The sequence below is a fragment of the Antechinus flavipes genome, chromosome 6 (assembly GCF_016432865.1).
Source record: "Antechinus flavipes isolate AdamAnt ecotype Samford, QLD, Australia chromosome 6, AdamAnt_v2, whole genome shotgun sequence".
Lineage (NCBI taxonomy): Eukaryota > Metazoa > Chordata > Mammalia > Dasyuromorphia > Dasyuridae > Antechinus > Antechinus flavipes.
Genome location: NC_067403.1, coordinates 205527143 through 205550586, shown reverse-complemented (window position 1 = coordinate 205550586; position 23444 = coordinate 205527143). Strand labels below are relative to the sequence as shown.

Below are 23444 nucleotides of genomic sequence, written 5' to 3'. Positions count from 1 at the left end.
GCCGGCTTCCAGTAGATTTCTATTACTTAGAAGGGAACTCCTCCTCCGCTGCTTTTCAGTTCTGAATGGGCTCAGAAAATCTCTTGCGGTCATTGTTATGGTCGCTGCTGGTCACTTCTTAGTGGTCGTTGCGATTTTCTGGATACTGGAGGCATCCGGGGACGCAAGTAGGTCTCGTGGTGTCCAGTGAGCAGGCAAGAGGGGCTGATCTTAGTCCGTATTTACTCAGAGTGGATGGACGTCTTGCTATTAAGAGAGATCGGCTAATCTAGGGGAGAAGGTGGGGGGGGGGAGGGAAAAGTTGGAACAGAAGGTTTTGCACGGGTCAATATTGAAAAATTACCAAAGCATATAACTTGTAAATAAAAAGCTATAATGAGAGGGGGGAGAAGGAGAAGAAGGAGAGAGAGACAGAGAGAGAGAGAGAGAAAGAGACAGAGAGAGAGAGAGAGATTAAGAGATTGGCTACTTCAACTCCTGCTGCTTCTCTCAATCCCTTGAATGCACAGAGGGGTATAGCTGCTAGACACTTTTAGAATTGTTTAGACTAATCCTAATCCCCATCCTATCTCAATCTCCCCGTTCCCCTGCCTCCCATTTAGTAGTAAAAGAAAGAGATCCAGAAAAGGCGGGAACGGGGCAGGGTGTGTGTGTGTGTGTGTGTGTGTGTGTGTGTGTATTATAGCGTGGGTAATTGTTTGTTTTTGTTGTTTTGGGGAGGAGCCTGGAAGAAGAGTTAGATTAAAGGATATTTTGTCCCTGAATTGTTTCTGATAATGGGGTGGGGAGATAGGTTGGGGCAGCCAGAATCCGGTTGAATAAAGAAAGGGAGATAAGCTTAGGGGTACGGAGGAAAGAGTGGGCTCAGAAAGTGTGGTCATTTACCGATACCCCAGTCAATGAATAGTTCCCTCGTTTAGGAATCAGGAAAATTTTGGTTCAAATCTGGCTTCAGACACTTACAAACCTTCTAGAAGTTTATGTTCTTTCAAACTTGCTTTTATTACGATCTTGTTTTTACAACACTTAAATTTCTCAGTATATCTTTCTCTTTTTCAGTTCACAGAGTACCATCCCTTATGACAAAGAATAATTTTTAAAAGAGGGGAGGGGCAGCTAGGTGGTACAGTGCATAGAGAACCAGCCCTGAAGTCAGGAGAACCTGAGTTCAAATGTGACCTCAGACACTTAACATTTCCTAGCTGTGTGACTCTGGGCAGGTCACTTAACCCCAGGTGCCTCAGCAGAAAAAAAAAATAATAATAATGAAAAAGGGAAATAAATCATTCAACGAGACTAACCAATACATATTGAATAGTCTAACATGTGCAGTGTGGTATTTCACATCCATCTTGATGCAAAGAAAAAAGAAAAGCAAAACTTAAAAAAAAAATTATAGCTAAACAAAACCCATGTTGGCTGTTTCCAAAATTGTACATTCTAGGTCTCCAGTCTTTAATCTTTTTGTCAAGAGGTGGCTGGCATGGATTATTGTTGATTCACCTATATTTCTGCTCCCCTTCATTGTAAAACTTGTAGAAGAGTTATTTGCACACATTATCTCATTACTCACTCAGCTCCTAACAATCTATCTTTCAGTTTTACTACTGAGTTGAAACTGCTCTTTCCAAGGTTGTCAGTGAATTGCAAAATTTGCTAGTCTTTTCTTAGGTCTTATTTTCCTTCAAATCTGCAACTTTTGACTATCCCCTATCTCTGCACACTATTCCCTTAGTTTTCACATACTTCTCTCTCCTGGTTTTCTCTAAAAACAGCTCTTTCTTCCCTTCATTAGGGCTGGATACATAGAATTGAGGGCAACTAGTTGGCACAGTGGAATAGAGCACTGGACTTGGAATCAAGAAGACTCTTATTTATGAATTCAAATCCAGCCTCAGATACTTACTAGTTGGGTGACCCTGGCCAGGTCACCTAACCCTGTTTGCTTCAGTTTCTCATCTGTAAAATGAGCTGGAGATGGAAAGGGCAATCCACTCCAGCATCTCTACCAAGAAAACCCCAAATGGGGTAGGGAACAGAGGACTGTCTCCTTAATGTATGTAATGGTCAGGATTTTGCCCTAAGCTCTCTTTTCTCTTTTTATACATAACCTGTAGGAGGTTATGTGGTTCAAGCAGATATTTGAGACAATTCTTTCTGCAGTTCACTTTCATTTTTTTCTCAATAGTATTTTATTTTTTAAAAATACATGTAAAGATCATTTTCTACATTTTTTGCAAAACTGTGTTCCAAATTTTTTTCCCTCCCTTCCTTACATTCCCCCTCCCCAGGAGAGCAAGCAATCTGATATAATGTTAATGATATAATGATATTTACGTTCAGCCCTTTAAAATGTATTTCCATACATGTTGTGCAAGAAAAATCAGACCAAAAGGGAAAAAAAAAATAAGAAAGAAAACAAACAAAAAAGGTGAAAATACCATGCTTCAATCCATATTGAGTCTTCTTAGTTCTCTCTCTGGATGTGATTGGCATTTTTCATCCCAAGTGTATTGGAATTGTCTTGGATCACTGTTTTTGCTGAGAAGAGCCAAATCATAGTTGATTATCATCTCATCTTGTGGTTACTGTGTGCAGTGTTCTCTTGGTTCCGTTCACTTCACTCATCAGTTCATGCATGTTTTTCCAGGTTTTCTGAAAGCAGCCTGCTGATCCTTTCTTATAGAACAATAATGTTCCTTTACTTTCATATTCCATAACTTATTCAGTCATTTGCCAGCCGATGGGCATCCATTCAGTTTCCAATTCCTTGCCACTACAAAAAAGGACTGCCACAAACATTTTTGCACATGTGGGTCCTTTCCCCCTTTTTATGATCTCTTTGGGAAACAGATCCAGTAGTGAGACGCTCTAGAACACTTTCAAATCTATTGAATTTCAATAACCGGTTGTCAATGATTTGCCACAGATCTTCTTTTCAAAGGCATCTTCACTTCAAAATGTCCAAAACAGAAATTGTTATCTTTCTCTTGCCCAAAGTGCTTCTCCAAACTTTCTCTCTCTCAAATGGAATTGTGACTTGCCCATTCTATTGATGGGACCACCATTCTCCCAATGCCTCAGTTTTATTATCTTGTAGTCATGCCTGATCCAATTGCATTTAAATCAATTTGTCAAGAGCAAGATGGCCCGAACACATAAATACATGCAAGAAACATACATACATATATGTATACACACAAATTTTACATATGATTGCCCATGGAAAGGATATTGTTTCCATGAGAGAGTGAGGTTTAGGAAAGATTTCTCAAGGGAAGTAACAGGAGTTTTAAAGGAAGCTAGGGATTCTAATAGGCAGAGATGAGAAGGGAGTGCATCCCAGGGATGAAAGACAGCATGTATGAAGGCATGGAAAGAGATTAGTCCTCTTTCTCACTTCCATGTGTAATCAGTTGATGTGAGCTCAAATCTCACCTGATTAACTTAATAACTGTGTGAATCTAGGCAAGTTATTTAACCTCTGATTGCCTCAGTTTCCTCATCTTTAAAGTGGGGATCATATCAGCACTTATCTCTCAAGATTATAAACATCAAGTAAAATAATAACATATGTGAAGCACTTTGTAAATTTTAAAGTGTTATTTAAATGAGATAGTTATCTTGTAGCATCTTTTGCCTCCAAACCTTTCTCTACATTCATATAGCCTTCATCCTGATTAGGGACTCTTTGATTTTTACCTTGATTACATAAAAGCCTCCTAATCAAGTTGATTCTCTCTCCTTTCCAGGTCACCTGCTACATAATTGTCAAAGGTTTCAGTCACTTCTTTGATAAAAAACCCTCAGTAGTGCACTATTACCAAAAAGGGTAAAATACAGTCTCTTTAATCTCACATTTGGACTTCTCCACATTTTTTCCCCCTTCTAGCCCTGTTTCCTATAGTTACTGGACTATAGTTACTCTATGTTTTGAAGAAAACAACAAATAGTTCTTCTCTAAAGTCAGTATTTCATTTCCCACCTCAAGTCATTTGCACAAATCATTCTTCAGGCCTGGAATCTTGTCCCCCCATTCTTAGAGCTTCTTTCTGCCTTCATTTTCCTTGTACTGTAGTTATACCACCCTAGTAGAAAACAGTATAAACCTTGGTGTCTAGAAGTGGGGATGGGGAAAAGAAGGGGAAATTAGAACACAAGGTTTTGCAAGGGTTAATGTTGAAAAATTATCCATGCATATGTTTTGAAAATTAAAAAAGCTTAAAAAAATAAAGGTGGAAAAAACAAAATAGTATAAGCTAGTAGAGGACTAGGGACTCATACAAACATACCTCGGAGAAATTACAGATTTCATTCCAAACCATCAGAATGAAGGAAATATCACAATAAAGTGAGTCACATGGATTTTCTAGTACATATAAAAGGTATGCTTATATATTGGATTACTTGCCATCTAAGGAAGGGAGTGGGGGGAAGAAGGGGAAAAATTGGAACATAAAGTTTTGCAAGGATTAATGTTGAAAAATTATCTATGCATATGGTTTGAAAATATAAAGTTTTAATAAAAATAAATAAAATGTAAAAAGATATATTTATACTACACTGTAGTGTATTAAGTATACAATAATAGTATTAGGTCTAAAAAGACATACCTTGATACCTTATATACCTTAGTAAAAAACTATTTTATTGTTAAAAAATCATCTGAGCCTTAAGCAAGACTTTTATTTTTTTTGGCTGAGAGAGGGTCTTGTTTGGATGTTGCTGCTTACTGATCAGGGTGGTGGCTAAAGGCTGGGACAATTGTGGAAATTTCTTTGTTTAGATCACAAAGAAATGCGTCACACTCAAGAAATTGACTCTTCCTTTCACTCCAACACTTAGAGGCCATTGTAAGATTATAAAATGACCTAATTTCAATATTATTGCATCTCACGGAACAGGGAATTTGGAGAAGAGGGAGAGATGAGGGAATGGTCAGATGACAGAGTAGTCAGAATACACACATTTATTAAGTTTCAAGTCTTATATGGGCATGTTTCTTGTCCTAAAACAATTACAATGGTAACATCAAAGATCACTAATCACAGATCACCATAATAGGTACAATAAGAATGAAAAAGTTGGGAATATTGTGAGAATTACCAAAATGTGATAGAGAGACAAAATTGTGCTGCTGGACTAGCTCAATGCAAGGTTGCCACAAACCTTCAATTTGTAAAAAACACAGTATCTGTGAAGTATAATAAAGTGAAGTCAGTAAAACCAGGTGTGTCTCTACTGTATTTTATTTAAAACTGTATACTGTTTTTGTTTTTTTTTATTAAAGCTTTTTAATTTTCAAGAGATATGCATGGATAATTTTTCAACATTAACCCTTGCAAGATCTTGTGTTCCAATTCTGCCCTTTCTCCCAACCAATTCCCCTAGATAGCAAGTAATCCAATATATGTTAAACATAGTAAAAATATATATTAAATCCCATGTATGCATACATATTTATACAATTATCTTGTTGCACAAGAAAAATCAGATCAAAAAGGAAAAAAAATGAGAAAGAAAATAAAATGCAAGCAAACAACAAAAAGAGCAAGAATGCTATGTTGTGATCCACCCCAGTCCTCTCTTTGTGTGTAGATGGCTCTTTTCATCACAAGATTTTTGGAACTGGCCTGAATCATCTCATTGTTGAAGAGAGCCACGTCCATCAGAATTGATCGTCGTATAGTCTTACTGTTGGCGTGTACAATGGTTCTTCTCACTTCACTTAGCATTAGTTCACGGAAGTCTCTCCAGGCTTCTCTGAAATCATCCTACTGATCATAAATATACTTAAAAAAGAATCTCAATATGTAGCCCAATGCCTTGTACCTAATGGATGCTTAATACTTTCTGAATTGTGCCCCACAAAAGGTTGATGAGTTTGGTGTCAGCTCATGTCTGTATGGAAAGGTGAAGAACTTACAGATTAAGCACATATTGATCAGAGACTGTTAACTAAAGTAGATCAGGCCTAGAGGCCCCAGTCACGTGATTTTAGATGAGCTCTGCACTGCATTCCATTATCCAAAGAAGGAATTAAGTGGCCGAAGCTGTATATCACCTTTTTCGCTGCATTCCACTGACCAAATAGAGGGATAAAGGTTTATGTAACCAATCACAGCCTGTAAAGGGTGGGATTTGGGGGGTTCTTTGTCTGAAATGTATAATAGTTGTAAGCATCTTCAAGTGAATGACTCTCCTCCTGTGGGTATCCTTGCTGTCCTTTCGGGCCCACAGGCCAGGATGGTCCGCTTCTCGAGATTCTAATAAATTCTTTCTGTACATCATTTGGAGTGACTCCTGAGTAGTCAGTTTGGGTAGGTGCAATTGCCCCAAACACATCCTATCTACTGTCATTCTTATAGATTTCTTGAAGGTAAGAATGGATAAGAAGACTCAGATTGTGTTCCTCAATGAGAATGTTACCATCCCCTGTGTATTCCGCTATGGTTCTTTATCCCTGGACATCAATACCGTTGGAGTCAGATGGTACAGGAGAAGTTGGAACTCTGAGCAGGAAAACGAAATCTTTGAGTACTATGGAGGAAACCAGACTCTGTTCAGACCAGGAGCCAGCATCTTAATTTCAGAACTGAAATGGGGACATGCCTTTCTCTTCCTGCCTTTCATCCAGCTTCAAGAAGAAGGAGAGTACAGGTGTGAGGTGATCATCCCTCCTAATAGAGCTCAGGCAACAGCGAGGATGGATGTGGTGGGTGAGTGAGAAGACATCTGGTCTCTTGTGCTCCCTGAGTGTTGGATCCAACTCCCAATTGGAGATGTCTGACTGGGCAGAGGGTGGGGTGAGATGATTGATTATATGTTAATCGGTCAATCGGTAATGATAACTTCCATTTCTATAGCCCTTTGAAATTTGCCAAGCAATTCTCTCATAACAAACTTAGTAATCAGTGGGAGCAAAGATTCCTATCCCTCTTTTATGGAGGAGGAAACTGAGGATCAGAAAAGTGATTTACCCAGATTTATCCAGAAAATCAACCAAGCTGGGTCTTAAATTCAGAGCCCTCAAATTCCATTGACTTTGACCCTGCACCTCAAGCCAGAGTATTTATTGAGTCTTTCCTGAGCAGAGCCATGATACTATCTAGCAAGGTAGGATGCAACTTTGCTACAATTTTCCTGAGTGAAGCAAGTGCCTACATGAGGGTGAAATAGCCCAGGCAATAAAATTCAAGATGGCCATAATAATTCATAATTTAGAAATAATTTATTTGTAACTGGCCTAAATGGTCTCCATGGCCAGGATAGACCTCCAGTAGGATTCTGTCATGATTCCGTCGCCAACTGAAGTAGGGACAGCCTTATAAGCATTCTTGTTCACCCTTGCTGGCACATTTTGACATTAAACAGTGACTCGACTTTACAGGACAAAAGATACAATGGCAGATGTTCAACATAATTTATAGTTCAGGGTTATCGAACAGATACCCCTCATTGTTGAGCAGGCACTTTGAAGTGCAAAACACCTGCTTTAATCTAGCTGAGCAGACCTTTCTCTGCGAGCCCAAGGCCCTTTAATCCAAGACTGAGGAAGAGGAGGGGAGGCCAGTCCTTTGTCCATTTTGAGGGAAATTATGAATATATAGTACATTGAAATATGGGCCTGAGAGGAAAGTTCCCAAGTGCCCTGCTCAGTAGTTATGTCTTTTATTCTCTGACTCTGGGAAGGAAATTTCTACTTTGTGTACCTCTATTCTTCATCTGTAAAATAATCCAGAAAAATATATTTTTCTTCTTTATACTGATTCAGTGTAGATGCAGGTGGGTATTTGTATATTTTGGAATGTGAGAGCTGTTGTTTGTTATTTGCCCTACATTCTCAAAGATGACTATCACATCATGGAGATGAGGCTATGACGTGTGAGGAAATTGGATTTGAAAGAGGGAGTGCTGTGCAAAGTCAGCAGCCTCACTTTCTCCTCAGAAACCATCTAGGTCCAGTGGCCAGATATAGATAAGAATGGCTGGAGATGGGTCTGGATGTGGTGGGAGATCTCACTCAGCCTTTTTAAGCTCAAGTCTTTAATAGGTCTCAGTTGGACGGAGGCAAAGCCCAGTTTGGGATAGAGTAGGTGTGAAAGAAATGAGGAAAAATTGGCCTTTTATATCTAATCCCCCCTCTAAAATTCACATTGGGACGATAAGAAGTCAATCTTTTGGAACAGTGCTTAGCATAGTGCCTTGCACATAGTAGGTACTTTAAAAATGTTTATTGATTGACTGATTATCTTCCAATGTGCCCTTAGCATAGTTCAATAATGAGTGTTATCTCCTTACAGCTCGGCCCACCAGCATCCAGTGGCCATCAGAAACTGTAGTGGAGGAAAACAAAACACACACTCTTGAGTGCATTGTGATAGGATTCTATCCTCAGTCAGCTCAAATCAGGTGGAAGAAAATGATTCCTGGGACTCACTCTCTGGATGTGATCAATTCTGAGAACATCTACACGAACTCCATTCGGAATAATGATGGCACGTTCAGTGCCACCAGTTACTTTACTTTGCATCCAATTTTGGATGACAACGGAACCATCTACCAGTGTGAAGTTGTCTATCAATCGCTACTGACTCTATTGCGGAGAAGCACTACCTTGATTGTAAAAGGTATTTGTCCTCTCTAGTTTTACAGATTTTAAAATTCAGTATAGAAAATTTTATATACTGTTCTTCATTTAAAAAATTAGTCTTAATTGTATACTGAATAATGGAATACACCTTATTCATTTCCTTTCTTCTGTTCTCCTCCTTTTCTTTGCTTCTATTATCTTTTGGATCGTCTTTTCCCCTATTCTTCTCTTTTTTGCTTCTGTTTTTTTCTTCCATTTTCCTCTGCTCTTGTCCTGTTCCTCTCTTGTGCTCCTCTTCCATTAATCAATCATTCAACAACTACTGATGAAACATTTACTATGAGTCAGGCACTGGGTTAAATGCCAAGGATACAGGTACAATGAATGAAAGAATCCTTACTGTCAGAAGCTTAGCTTTGGATAGGGGAGAGAAGTAATATTAATGATATTTATGCAAGGTCTTTCAAAAGTCATTTTATACAGGATGCCTGAAAATTTGAATATGGTTTAAGTTTCAAACTTGTTTTTACTGGAATCTTACATAGATTTTTGGAATGCTACATAGTACTTGAAGGTTTGCCAAGCGCTGTATCTCTGATATTTCATTTGCTTTTCATGAAGCAAAGCTATGGTTAATTGTTATTATTATTCCTATTTTATAGAAAAATAAACTGAGGTTGAGAGAATTGTGACTTGACTAAGATAACAAGGGTTTAAGGGTCTGAGGCAGGACTCAAGTTTTCCTAACTTCAGCCACCAATAGCTGCCTTCTATAAAAACACACACACAAATGTAAGTATATGTGCCATTATTAGGATAGATAAATACACAGTAGTTAAGTAGAAGGCAGTTTGGGAAAGAGAAGATGAGCATTTGAGAACATTAGGAAAGGCTTCATGTGGTTCTTGAGTTGATTTTTTTCTCTTTTTTTCTTTCTCTTCTTCTTCTTCTTCTTCTTCTTTTTTGCTGAGGCAATTGGGAGTAAGTGACTTGCCCAGGGTCACACAGCTAGGAAGTGTTAAGTGTCTGAGGTCAAATTTGAACTCAGGTCCTCCTGACTTCAAGGCTGGTATTCTAATCACTGCACCAACTAGCTGCCCTCAGTTTGATTCTTAAAAGAAGAAGGGAAGGATTCTGTGAAATGGAGATGAGGCCATCTACCATTCCTGAAAAACAGCTATGGGTGGCTGGCCAGTGCAAAGGCCATGGAATGATCTTCTATAGCGAATGATATCCCAAGAAAGATCTCCAAGAAGCTGGTGTTAATGTAGTTTTAAGGTTCAGAGGAGACACAGGAGGTGGATATTTAGAAGAATAAGTCTTTGTTATCAAGACTATATCATCTGTTTAATTGTTGTTATTTCACAATGAAAACTTTAAAAAATGAAACTGCGAGCCCCAAGCTTCTGGTTTCCTGATGTGCAGTGATAGTGAGAGCCATCAGTGATATGCAAAATTGTCCCCTCCACTCTGTACCCCCTTTCTTGCCCCTCCAACCCCTCACTTCTGGGGCATCTATGGGATTGGGCATTTGGGTCGGGAGTTAGCACTCAAGATAGACAAGCTCCTAGAGAGCAGATGGATCTAGTTGCTGAAGGAGTCAGTGGGCCCCTCCTGCCTTCTTTCTTATCCCAAGCCTCACATATAAACTGGCCCAGTTCTGCCTTTCATTTTGACTTTAGAAAACCTTAGACCTAGGGAAGAAACAGGCAGCAGAACCTGATCAGAATCTGAGTCCTTCCTTTCCTAGAACAGAGGCCTTGGGGTTGAACCGGGAGGAGGGCAGTTTGGGGTGACTAACAGGACTCTGGAGTGAATTTCATGAGGACACTGAATTCCTTATAAGGACCTCCCTTATAAGACTTCCTCTCCCTTATCCCACCCTTCATTTCCTGTAATCTCATACCTTTTTCCTCCCCAGACCCTGCCCTTTCTCCTACATACTTCCTGGATGCACTCAAACATTATCCCTCTTCCAAATCCCCTATCCCACTCAGGCACACCCAAACACTGTTCCTGTCCCACATACCCTGTCCCCCTACCCAGATGCACTTATTCATTACCCCTCCTCCTCTCCTGCCCCCCATTCAGTCCCTTCCACAAATAACTTTTCTTGGTTGTAGATTTCTGTTCCAGCCCATTTGACTCAGAAGACTGTGGTCAGCACTGGGAAGGCTTCATTTATTTAATACTAACAGACATTTCTCCCATGACAAATTTACAGGCATTGAAATCTTCCCATTTCTTTCTTATCTCAGTGAGATCCAGCGCTTTCCCAAACTTCTTTTTCCATATTTGGAATTGAACAGGTCACTTACCTTCTCTACTTTTTCAGAGGGAAGGTTTTTTTTTTTTTTTTTTTGGGAGGGGGGGAAGGGTTTAAAGGCTATTTAATGCCTTGTAATAGGAAGGACTGAATTTGGAGTCAGAAGGTATGTAATGGGCTGAGGCTTGAGTTGATGCACTGAGGTCCCAAGCACATGAGGCTAAATAGTAATTGGACCATACTCTATTAATATATAAGCTTGGCGAAAGAATGGCCCCTGCCCATCTTTGTGCAAGTCCTGATGTGTTGTATAGGAAATGATGATTTTGGTGGGTGGAAGCAGAGGAGTGGAAAAGGAAGGGGAGGAGAGCTCAGGCCCCTCTCTCTCTCTCTCTCTCTCTGCTTTCTGTTTGTTTCTCTTCTTTTTTTTTGCTTTTGCTGCTTTCAACGACTTTTTTTCTCTTCTTCTTTTTATGGGCAAGAAGGATTGCGACAGCAATATGGGCAGCTGCGACAGGAAGCCAGCCAGCAGAGAAAGTGGGGCCTGAGCTCTTCTCTCCTTCCTTTTCACTCCCCTGCCTCCACCCACCAGAATCGTCATTTCCTATACAACACATCAGGACTTGCACAAAGAGTGGGCGGGGGCCATTCTTTCTCCAAGCTTATATATTAATAGAGTATGGTCCAATTACTATTTAGCCTCATATGCTTGGGACCTCAGTGCATCAACTCAAGCCTCAGCCCATTACAAAGATGGAGGCTCAAAATTCCAGATCAGCTATTTAAGAGTTCTTTGACCTCCAGCCAAGAGGTGCATCCTGCCAGAGACAAAGCTGAGAAATCAGATATTAAATTAGATAAACTCTAAAGCCCTTTCCAACTCTAAAACAATGATCTGATATTTCTTTATTTTCCAGATGAATATTTTGTGAGCCAGAGTGGCTCAGAGTGAGCCACACTGATCTACTATACTTAACTGAAGGTCTTGGGACTGCAGGTCCGGGGCTTTTTTTGTACATCCCAAAATGAAGGGCCATTTTACACCAAATACACATTTATCATACATCAATCAGTTCTTTATTGGGTCTCTAGGACTGGTTCAGAGAGGTGGTCTCAAAGCCAGGAAGACCTGAGTGCAAGTTTTTTTTTTTTAATATATTTTATTTTATTTTATTTTATAATAACTTTATATTGACAGAATCCATGCCAGGGTAATTTAAGTTTTTCTGAAGAAATGTTAAGCTATTAGGAGAGACCCCATTTTCAAGAGCTAAACTGATTGTGCCCTGAACTTGGCAAACCAACAATCCTTTGCACTCACCTTTTGGAACTGATGGTTCCTAAGCTCAGGTAAGCACTGGTAGACCTAGACATGAAGTTCTGCTATGATAGGACTTTTTGTCACTAGATAGCTTTGCATTATCATTGTTGTTGTTCCTCATTACTTTTGCCACACTATACTGCTTAGACTCTTTGTCTGGCCACAATTATATAAATCAAGGTTCAGCCACACTAATGTGGATCCCTCCAACTCGGGGCAACGCCCTGGCACATGTATCTGATCTGCCTCCTTGCTTGTAAGCCATTTTCCTCACTTTGAATTAAACTTCTGTTTGATTCCTTACTCTTCTGTCATTCACCTGCTCTGTTCCGCCTTTTCTGTCTGGCAGAATTATTGGCAGCGGTGGTCCCTGGTTTCATTTCCTGGCCAGAGAGGCAGTAATTTGCATCCACTGGAGACACAGAAAGAAACAAGATCATTTTTGGGACAGAGTGGCTGGGGGTCTTCAATGTGGCTTAGGAGTGGAGAGGACAGACCTCAGAAAATAACAATAAAACGAACCTGACTTGGGACATCATTCTCCATACACTAACAGCTGCTAAAAATAAAATAAAATGAAAATAAAAATGAGGAAGCAAAAGAGAGAGAATCCAAACATGGAGAGTAACTATGCAGATAGAGATCTGCATTCATTTCCACAGGAACAAAATGGAGCTAAAAAAAGCCATTTCTTTTTTTAATGTGTAATGTCATTCTAGTCCCAAAACATTTCTTGAAAGAACTCAAAAAACATCTTTAAAAATCAAATAAAAGATTGAAGAAAAATTAGAGGAAAAAAAGTAATTCAAGGAAATTATGAAAAGGAAGTCAACCAACTTGAAATAGAGAATCAAAAATTTAAGGGAGAAAAGATTTGGGCAAGGGGAAGCTAATGATATTCTAAGACACCAAGAAATCATAAAACAAAATTAAAAAGAGGAAAAAATAGAAAAGAAAATGAAGTATCTCATCAGAAAAACAAGTGATCTGGAAAACAGATCAAGGAGAAATATGAACAGCTGGACTATTTGAAAAATATGATAAAAAGAATCTTGATTCAATATTACAAGAAGTTATAAAGGAAGTAGTAGATGTAGCTACATGCCTGCATGACTGACATTTGGGGAAGCTGTTTCCCTAATCCAAAACCCCAGTTTGGATGAACTGGCAAGTTACATTTTTAATCTGTGTATTTACTGGAATATGGGATTGGTTCTTTCTCAGTTGGAAGGTTAAAAGAATTAGCTCATAGAAGGTGGCCCAGAGGCAATTGGGAGGTGGGGGGCAGGACTGGTTTAGTACCATTGTGTAGGGGAAAGGGCAGAATACTCAGAAGAGAGAAAATGAGGGATTCCATATTTGGGGTGGGTACCATATAAAAGCCTCATGCCAATGGTTTCCCAAAAAACCCTTTCTAAGATAGGGGACTCACTGTTCACATTCTCCCTTTCCTTTTACTGTAGAACATGAGAAGGATGGATCTATCTGGATGCCGATTGTGATCGTAATCTTGGTTATATTTATCTTCAGCACAGGCCTGTTCCTAACACTACGTTTTAAGAATGGTAAGAGGGTTATGGGCTGAGTGGGTCCAGAATCTCGGTCAGTAGGATGCCCTTTGGGAGGGATAGGGGAGAGCAGAGAGGAGCATTGAAAAGTATTCACATTTTGAGGGACTGTGGCCTCTGAATAGGAGTTCTCTCCTATGTTGGATGCAGTTCTCCAGGGAAGGTCTCACTACAGTGTAAAGTTTATGTGATGGTCAACTAATGATATACTTGACTCTTCTCAACAATCCGGTGATTCAGGACAATTCCAATAGATCTGGGCTGCAAAACGCCATCTACATTCAAAGAGAGAATTATGGAGACTGAATATGGATGGAAGCATAATATTTTCACCTTATTTTTTCCATTTTTCTCTGATTTTTCTTGCACAACATGACAAATATGGAAATAGGTTTAAAAGTATTATATATATTTAACTTAAAGAATTGTTGACTACATTTCTTCATGAGTTCAAATGAGAATGTTAGTATCTTATTTATCATTATTTTGTACATTCTTTCCAATATTTCCTGACCAAGATCTTGTAAATTTTTCCTCTAATTAATTTAAAGTTTCCTTTTTATTTTGTAGGAAGGCAATAATATGCACAATGTTTTGCTGATACAGCAACCTAATTTTCTCACCCTTGATTTTAAAAAAAATATGAGACCTTCCAATGAACCATTTCAATATTTTGTGCTTCTTCTTTCATTCCTCTATGTTTTGTTTGGGTTAGACTTTGGTTCAGACCAATGTGACAGCAAGGAGGTTAGTGTGTCACCATTTAGGATGGTAATAAAGTGAATACCTTGTTTGAACTTTAAAAAGAGGCAGTGTGCAGGGCAGCAGGGAGAGCACTAGACTTGGATCAGAAAATTAGGAATAATTTGATTCTGCAAATTAGGAATTATTTGACTGGACAAATCACTCAAGTTCTGTGGGCCTCAGTCTCCAAATCTGTATAGTAAAGGAGTATACTGGGTGAACTCTTGAAAGATTTTTAAAGGTCTAACTGTGATTTCAGAAAGATCTCCATCCCTGCAGACTCTTCACCTCTAGGTGGATAGTATTTCAGAGATTTTCTGTAAATAGAAACAGTCCCTTCCTGATTTCCCATTATCTGAGATGAGTTTCTTGGCACTTAGCCTGTCTGGTCCTTAGATAAGAAGCACATAGCCCTCTCTAAGTCCATGTTCAAAGACTTTTTTATGTCTCTGCTCTTTGAAAATAAAACCTAGTCATCTCCATGCTGAAAATGGACAGTTTTTCAGGATTTAGAAGAAGAATGTTAATAAAGATAGTCATAATTCTAGCTTGCATTTTCCTTTGAAGAGTGCTTTGATCCATACATGCTATCTCATGGGATCTGCACAACAGATCTGTGAGGTAGTGATAGACAGCAAATATTCTCATCAGCCCATTTCCTGGATAGGGAAACTAAGGATCAGAGAAGTTAAGGGATTCACCCAGTGAATTCACGAGGGAGCTAGCCTTAGAAGTTAGCCTTTTTAACTCTTCCTGCTATCCCAGGCTGCCTCTTCTGTGTACTGAGGAAGAAGTAGGGAAATAAAAGTAAAATATAATAAATATATATAAATATAAAATATAATAAATAGAAATATAAAAAATAAAGTAAAATATAGGGAAATAAAAGTAAAAATAAAGGAAAAAAATGGGATACATAGCAGGTCACTGATGCCAGACAGACAACTCTAGCGAAGGGAGTGTTGGGACAAAGGGAGCCAGCTGCTTCCCTGGCTCATCCGATGATTCTGGGGAAGTCATTATCACTTTCTAGACCTCCATTTTTCAATCTGTAATCTGGGAGGAATGAGATCTGCACTTTTGTAGTTTTAGGAGAATGAATGGAACTATTTATGCTCACCAACACTTACATGCGCATTTGAAGGAAGTAGTTTATACAGTTCTGCTTTTCTCTGACTCTGGGATACATGGGATCATGTCTCCCCTCCCAAAGTGAGTTACATGATGGGATACCGATTTCCAGAAACTGAAAGAGGAGAGGCAGGGTTTTTCCAGGTTTAAACATGCCTACTGTAACTGGGACAAAGGAGGGTGATTGTGCAAGGAGATTATATTTTCCCAGCATCTTCTGGGATATCTAGATATCCTTAGGTTATAACTGCCCTGAGAGACCAGGGCCTGGATCACAGGAAGTTGAAGTTATAATTGTAAGAGGATAAAAGTAGTTACAATTGTAAGAATTGGCTATCACAAGGCAGAAATTGTCTTTTACAAACTTTCTTTGTATAAGCGAAGTGAGTAGAGCCAAGAAAATATTGTGCTCAGCAACTATAAGATTATGTGAAGATCATTTCTGATGGATGTGGCTCTTTTTTATTTTATTAAAGCTTTTTATTTACAAAACATATGCATGGATAATTTGACAACACTGATCCTTGCATAGCCTTGTCTTTTAGATTTTCTCCTTCCCCCATCACCTCCCCTAGATGGCAAGCAATTCAATATATGTTAAACATGTTCAAATATATGTTAAATCCAATATGTATAAACATATTTATACAGTTCTCTTCTGCACAAGAGAAATCAGATCAAAAAAAGAAAGTAAATGAGTAAGAAAGCAAAATGCAAGCAAAGGACAACAAAAAGAATGAAAATGTAATATTGTGATCCCCATTCAGTCCCCACAGTCCTCTCTCTGAGTGTAGATGGCTCTCTTCATCACAAGATCATTGGAACTGGCCTGAATCAACTCATTATTGGAAAGAGTCACGTTTATCAGAATTGGTCGTTGTATAATATTGATGTTGTTGTGTACAATGATCTCCTGGTCCTGCTCATTTCACTTAGCATCAGTTCATGTGAATCTCTCCAGGTATCTCTGAAAGCATCCTGCTGGTTGTTTCTTACAGAACAATAGTATTCCATAACATTCATATACCATAAGTTATTCAGCCATTTTCCAACTTATGGGCATCCACTCAGTTTCCAGTTTCTTTCCACTACAAAAAGGGCTGCCACAAACCCCTTTTGCACATATGGGTCCCTTTCCTTCCTTTAAGGTCTTCTTGGGATACAAACCTAGTAGAAACACTGCTGGATCAAAGGATATGCACAGTTTGAAACCGTTTTAGGCATAGTTATAAATTGCTCTCTAGAATGGTTGAATCAATTCACAACTCCACCAACAATATATTAGTGTCACAGTTTTCCCATTCCCTCCAATATCATCATTATCTTTTCCTGTCATTTTAGCCAATCTGAGAGGTATGAAGTGATAATTTAGAGTTGTCTTAATTTGCATTTCTCTAATCAACAGAGATTTAAAGCATTTTTTTCATATAACTAGAAATGGCTTTAATTTTTTCTTCTGAAAATTATCAATTCATATTCTTTGACCATCATAAAGGAGGGAAAGGGATTCACTTAGGTAAAAATGTTTGTGGCAGCCCTTTTTGTAGTGGCAAGAAATTGGAAATCATCCATTAGTGAGTGGATAATTGCAGGAAGAGCTCAGTAAAAGTTGCCAAAATGAATGAATTGGTCTTTCTGGGGACGTGGCTGAGAGACAGAGACACTTAGTGATTTTTGTATTTCATAGGTTGAGGGCAAACTACTTCTGGTAGTCTGCTTTGCAGCACTTTGAGGGAGAGATTGGTGGCTGCTTTCCTTCCAAGCTGGAAGTTGCAAAGCCGCTTGGCTGCTGGCCTATCCTAGGGAGACTCCTAACATCCAGACTGACAGTCACTGTCAGGCGGTCCTCCTTCTACTCGAGCAGGAAAGCCTCCTTGGTTGGTGAACTCCGTAAACTTCCCATTGCTTCAATGCAGTTTTGATTACTCATGTCTCTACATCTCTCATCTAGACCACAGCAAAACCCACTTAATTGGTCTCCCTGCCCCCTCTAATGCATCTTCTACCCAGCTCTGTAGAGTTAGAAATAGCTATAGAGTTGTTTCCTTGCAAGTAAACAGAGAGTCTACTTTTCTCTGTACCTATAGCTGTATATGTTTTCTCCCCCTATAGAATGTAGCTTCCTTGAAGGCAGAAGCTCTTTAATTTTTTTTTCTTTCTTTGTTCATCTAACCCATTGCTTTATTAATCATGTTGGGAGAGAAAAATCAGAGCAAAATGAAAAAAAAAATATGAGAGAGATAAAAAAGCCCCAGCAAAGGGAAGTGAACATAGCATATGTTGATCCACCAACATATTAGTGTTTCAGTTTTCCCACATCCCCTCCAACATTCATCATTATCTTTTCCTGTCATCTTAGTCAATCTGAGAGGTGTGTATATATCATGACTTATTCAGCCATCCCCCAACTGATGGGCATCCACTCAATTTCCTGTTCCTTGCCACTCCAAAAAGGCTTCTACACACTTTCTTTTTGCACATGTGGATTCTTTTCTCTTTGATTTGTTCTTGAATGAAATTATGAGTGTCTCTTGAAAGCCTTCTACCTAAATAATAAGCCTCTACTTAGATAGATCTGTTCTTAGATGAGAGATGCACAAATCATCATTGATTTGCACTCTAGCCTTGCTAACTCAGAAGAACTACTGGTATAGACTCAAAAATCCAGGATCACTCCCTCCACCTCATGATAAATAAAGCTTTGGAAGAGGGTTCTACTGGATGAATTTTTTATTTTAACTTATATTTCCAAATACATGCATAGTTTTCAAAAGGTTTACAAAACCTTGAGTTCCAAATTTTTCTGTTTCCCTCTCTTCTCCTCTCCCCAAGACAGCAAATGATCTGCTATAGGTTAAATGCGTAGTTCTAAAAATATTTCCATATTCATCAGATCAAAGGGGGAAAACCACAAGAAAGTTAAAAAAAAACAAGCAAACAAAAAAAGGTGAAATTCTATGCTTCTATCTATATTCAGTTTTCATAATTCTCTTTCTGGAGATAAATGGCATTTTCCATCCTAAGTCTATTGGAATTGTCTGCTGAAAAGAGATACAGCTCATTATCACAATATTGTTGTTACTGGGCTCTCTTGGTTCTGCTTACTCAACTTGGCATCAGTTCATGTAAGTCTTCCAGACTTTTTCTGAAATCAGTCTGCTCATTATAGCTTATAGAACAATAATATTCCATTACCTTCATATGTTATAACTGATTCAGCCATTCCGCAACTGATGAACACTGGATTAATTTTAATAAAGATAAGTACTATAATTCAAATTTCCCTCATTTGACATATTGTCAAATTTTATTTATTATGATTTTGACAAACATGAACATATCCATATGTAAAGGACAGAAGAAGACTGGAAATAAACTCATCAGTTTCTGTTATGTAATACTTGTTTTTAAACGATATGTGACATTTTAATAGCTTAGCTCTGTCACCCCATGCAAATGAATCATCATTGGAAGGGACCTGGATCTTATTCAACTCCTTCCCTTTAGAGGTCCAGAGAGGAAGAAATTCTGTTTTTAAATATTATTATTTTTAAAATATACATGGTTTTCAACATTCACTTTTGTAAGATTTTGTGTTCGAATTTTTTTTCTCCCTTACTCCCTTACCTTCCCCTTTCCTAAGACAGCAAGCAATATCATATTGGTTATGCATGCATAATACTTTTAAATATTTCCATATTTTTCATGTTGTGCAAGAAAAATCAAACCCAAAGAGAAGAAATCATGAGGAAAAAAAAAGCAAACCAAAAAAAGGTGCAAAAACAATGCTTCAATCCACATTCAATCTCCATAGTTCTCTCTGGATACAGATGGCATTTGAGGAAGAAATTCTTAATAAAACCTCACATTCAAGTACATAGCCCTTGCCCTAAGTACACAGCATGATGCTTCTGAAAACAAAAATGAAAATAATAATTTGCTTTTCTGTTGTGCTATCAACACAGCACAATTTTTCCTTATAACAGCCTCAGGCAGGGAAGTAGGGCTAGTATTAATCTTTTCATTTTGCAGATGAAGAATCAAAGAGAGTTTGTGGTTTCATACATTCAGTCTATAGCATTAGAACTACAGATTCTTCAGCCTATTACTTGCTATTACAAAGTTCTCTCCCCACTCTGGACCTCTGTGGGAGAGCTCATTCTCTCTGTTAGCCTCAGTTCTCTCTGCATTAACCTCTGTCCTTGGTCCTGAAAAGTTTGGAAGGTATGTGGGTAGTCTCTGGTTCAAGTGCTTGGTTCATTTTTTAGCTTATTTGAGGACATGCACCTCTCTCCTCATTGGCACCTGTGCTGAGCCCACTCCCAGAAACAATGCCTCAAGCACCAGGAAAGGAATACTTTCTGCTTTGGGATTTGGAACTACAAGCCCCGAAGTGTGATGCTGAAGTTTTCCCTAAAGACCAATCCCCTGAGTGAGGAAAGTGAGGAAGAGCTCCTCTTTTTCTGGAATACTCAGAATATGGAAAAGAAGGAGAAGCCAGAATCTATGCAGTTGATGGAGAATCAGGCAAATTTCACTTTGATTCCTATAATCCAATTCTAGACACATAATCCCTTTGGAATATCATGTCATCTCATCATTGTGTCTGACCTGGCTAATTTCACAGAAGCAGAGCTCCTTCTCCAGGTAGAAACATTCAGCCCTCAAGAGCCATTTCAGAAGATAGATCAATTTGAAGTTCATAGGCAAGTTGAAGGTGGAAGGTGACTTTTAACTGCTTTCTTAGGGTTATTCCCTTTTTCTGTGGCTTTAGAGTATTTCAAATAGCTTGTGTTTGAGATAATCAGTCTTCATGGAAAGATAGCAATGGCCATGTCTGGGTAGAGAGAAAGAAGAGGACTTCATTCTATTCCATTCTAATCTAGTCCAATCTAGTCCAAAAATTGTTTCATAAAATTGTAGATTTTCAGAACTGGAAAAGTCCTCTGATTTTACCTTTCCCAACTTTGACCTGAGCAAGAATCCATTTTCTAAAAGCTTATCCTTTGCTAGTACTCTAAGATTTATAAAAGATTTTAATTACAAGCCCTGTCATCATAATAGTTAACATTTACATAGCACTTTAGGTTTATAAAGCACCTTATAAATATTATCCCATTTTCTCTTCCCAATTCTGGAAGATTGGAACAGTGGATAGAGCTTGGCTCTGTAGTCAGGAGAAAATACATGCAAAGATAGTTTACAACATTCACCCTTGCAAAACCTTGTGTTCCAAGTTTTTTTCCCTTCCTCCCCTCTCTTCTCTAGACAGCAAATAATCCAATATAGGTTAAACATGTGCAATTCTTTTAAACATATTCCCACCTTTATCATGCTGCACAAGAAAAATCAGGTCAAAAGGATAAAATGAGAAAGTAAAAAGCCTTGCAAACAAACAACAACAACAAAAAAGGGGAAAATACTGAGTTATAATCCACATTCCGTCCCCTCTCGCCATGTAGATGGCTCTATCCATCACAAGTCTATTGGGATTGGCCTGAATCACCTCATTGTTGAAAAGAGCCAAGTCTATCAAAATTGATCATCACATAATCTTGCTGTTGTTATGTACAATATTCTTTCAGTTCTACTTACTTTACTTAGCATCAGTTCATGTAAGTAATTTCAGGCCTTTCTGGAATCATCCTGCTGATCATTTTTTATAGAACAATAATTATCCATAACATTTTCATGACCATAACTTATTCAGCCATTCCCCAACTGATGGGCATCCACTCAGTTTCCAGTTTCTTGCCCCTACAAAAATGATTACCACAAATATTTTTGCACATGTGAGTCCCTTTTCTTCCTTTAAGATCTCTTTGGGATATAAGCCCAGTAGAAACACTACTGGGCTGAAAGGGTATGTGCAATTTGATAGCCCTTTGGGCATCATTCCAAATTGCTCTCCAGAATGGTTGGATCAATTCACAACTTTGCCAACAATGTGGGATGTTTATCCATACCCTCTCCAACATTTCTCATTGTCTTTTCCTATCATCTTAGCCAGTCTGAGAGGGATGAAGTAGTACCTCAGGGTTGTCTTAATTTGTATTTTTCTAATCAATAGTGTTTTAGAGCATTTTTTCATATAACTAGTAATAGCCTTTTTTAATTTAATGTAATCAAAAGTATTCATTTTGTTCTTTATTCATAATTTAAAAAAATCTGTTGTTTGGTCATAAACTCCTCCTTTCTTCAAAGATCTGACAGGGATACTATCATTTGCTTTCCTAATTTACTTATAGTATCACTGTGTCTAAATCAGGAACCCATTTCAATCTTATCTTGGTATAGAGTGTGAGATGTTTGTCTATGCCTAGTTTCTACCATATTATTTTCCAGTTTCCATGGCAAGTTTTGCTGTATTGTAAGTTCTTATGCAGAAGTTAGAGTCTTTAAGCTTATCACATACTAGATCCCTCAATGCTAGTGCCTTCTGTCAGAAATTAGCTTCACATTTTCCCATCTATATCTTATTTGTATGTGGTTGTTTGCATGCTGTCTTGTCCATTAGGTTATGAGCTTCTTTAGGGCAGAGATTGTTTTCACCTTTCTTTGTATGTCAGAGTTTAGTACAGTGCCCGACACATTGTAAGTGCTTTTTGATTCAGCCACATCCTGGGCAGTATGGACAATAAATAGAGAGGTTATAAGACCATTGCAATTAGAGCAGGAGGAAATTTATCAGTCATTGAATTGTAGATTTAGAGCTGAAGGGACAGAAAGGAAGAGTCATCTACTCCAACTCTCTCACTTTTGATGTAAGAACTATATTACTGAGAGGTGAAGAGGACATACAAGTAGCAAAGCCAGGGAAATTACCTGTGGAAGGGAGAGATCAGTCAGTATGGACTGATGGTCCTGAGGAACTGTCCTCAGTACTATGTTTAGGGATGTATTTGCCCTCTCTCTTTTCATGAAGATTCTCAGCCCCACAGGATTTGGATGTTGGGCAGGGCTCAGAAGGCTGCCATGGCTTCTCCCAACATAGTGTACCTCTCCTATACCCTCACTCTGACCCTGATGCTCTTTTTCTCTCCAGCTCAGCCCAAGCTTTTAGATCCCATGTTGCTCAGACCTTCTCCAGCCTGGGGAAAGTGTGACTTTGACATGTAGAATTCACTCCTTCTTTTCCAGCACTATCAAAGTTACTCGGTATAAGGAGAGCAGACTGATGCTGGATGGCATTGAGACATTGGAAGCTGTGGAGACCCCGGAAGATGGGCTTTTCTGCCCATGCACCAGCAAGATCCTTGAGATAGAGGATCTTGGGAAGAAATTCACATGTAAGGCTGAGTAGAAGTGTGTGAGCCTGTAGAGAGACACTGGGTCCTGTAGTCACTAGGTGAATGCCCACAAATGGTTCTACAGGAGCATGAGGTGATTCTCAAGATATCCATATCACAAAGAAAAAGAAAGCATAGAATATTGTTGTGATATTGGGAAATGGTGAATATTCAAGTGTGTGTGTGTCTGTGTGTGTGCACGTGCATATGTGTGCATGCACAGAGAGCTGTCAGTTTTGCTGTATTTTTCTCTACTTCCTTTTTTCCTTTTTAAAAAAATTTTAATAGCTTTCTGGGAAAGGAGAGAAGTGAGAAAATTAGATGATGTAAAAGCAAAGTTCAAGAATAAAAACTGATTTAAAAAAATGTTAATGTTTAAAAATGGCCTTGTCTTTGGGCGTGTAAGAATTAAACCAAAAAGATGTTGCCTGATAGTCCTACATTTTAAAAATAATTTTAAAATTTATTTTAAACAAATACAAAATGATGAAGAGAAAACCACCATCTATGTTTAGAAATGTATACGCTGACT

General features: G+C 38.5%; 1 protein-coding gene across 1 annotated transcript; it reads left to right on the top strand.

Annotated features, from left to right (window-relative positions):
• On the top strand, positions 1–23444 carry NCR3LG1 (natural killer cell cytotoxicity receptor 3 ligand 1). The gene is made up of 5 exons (XM_051965123.1): positions 1–167; positions 6369–6719; positions 8304–8630; positions 13644–13745; positions 22764–23444. The coding sequence occupies exons 1-5, from the start codon at positions 98–100 to the stop codon at positions 22799–22801; spliced, it is 888 nt and encodes a 295-aa protein (XP_051821083.1). The 5' UTR covers positions 1–97; the 3' UTR covers positions 22802–23444.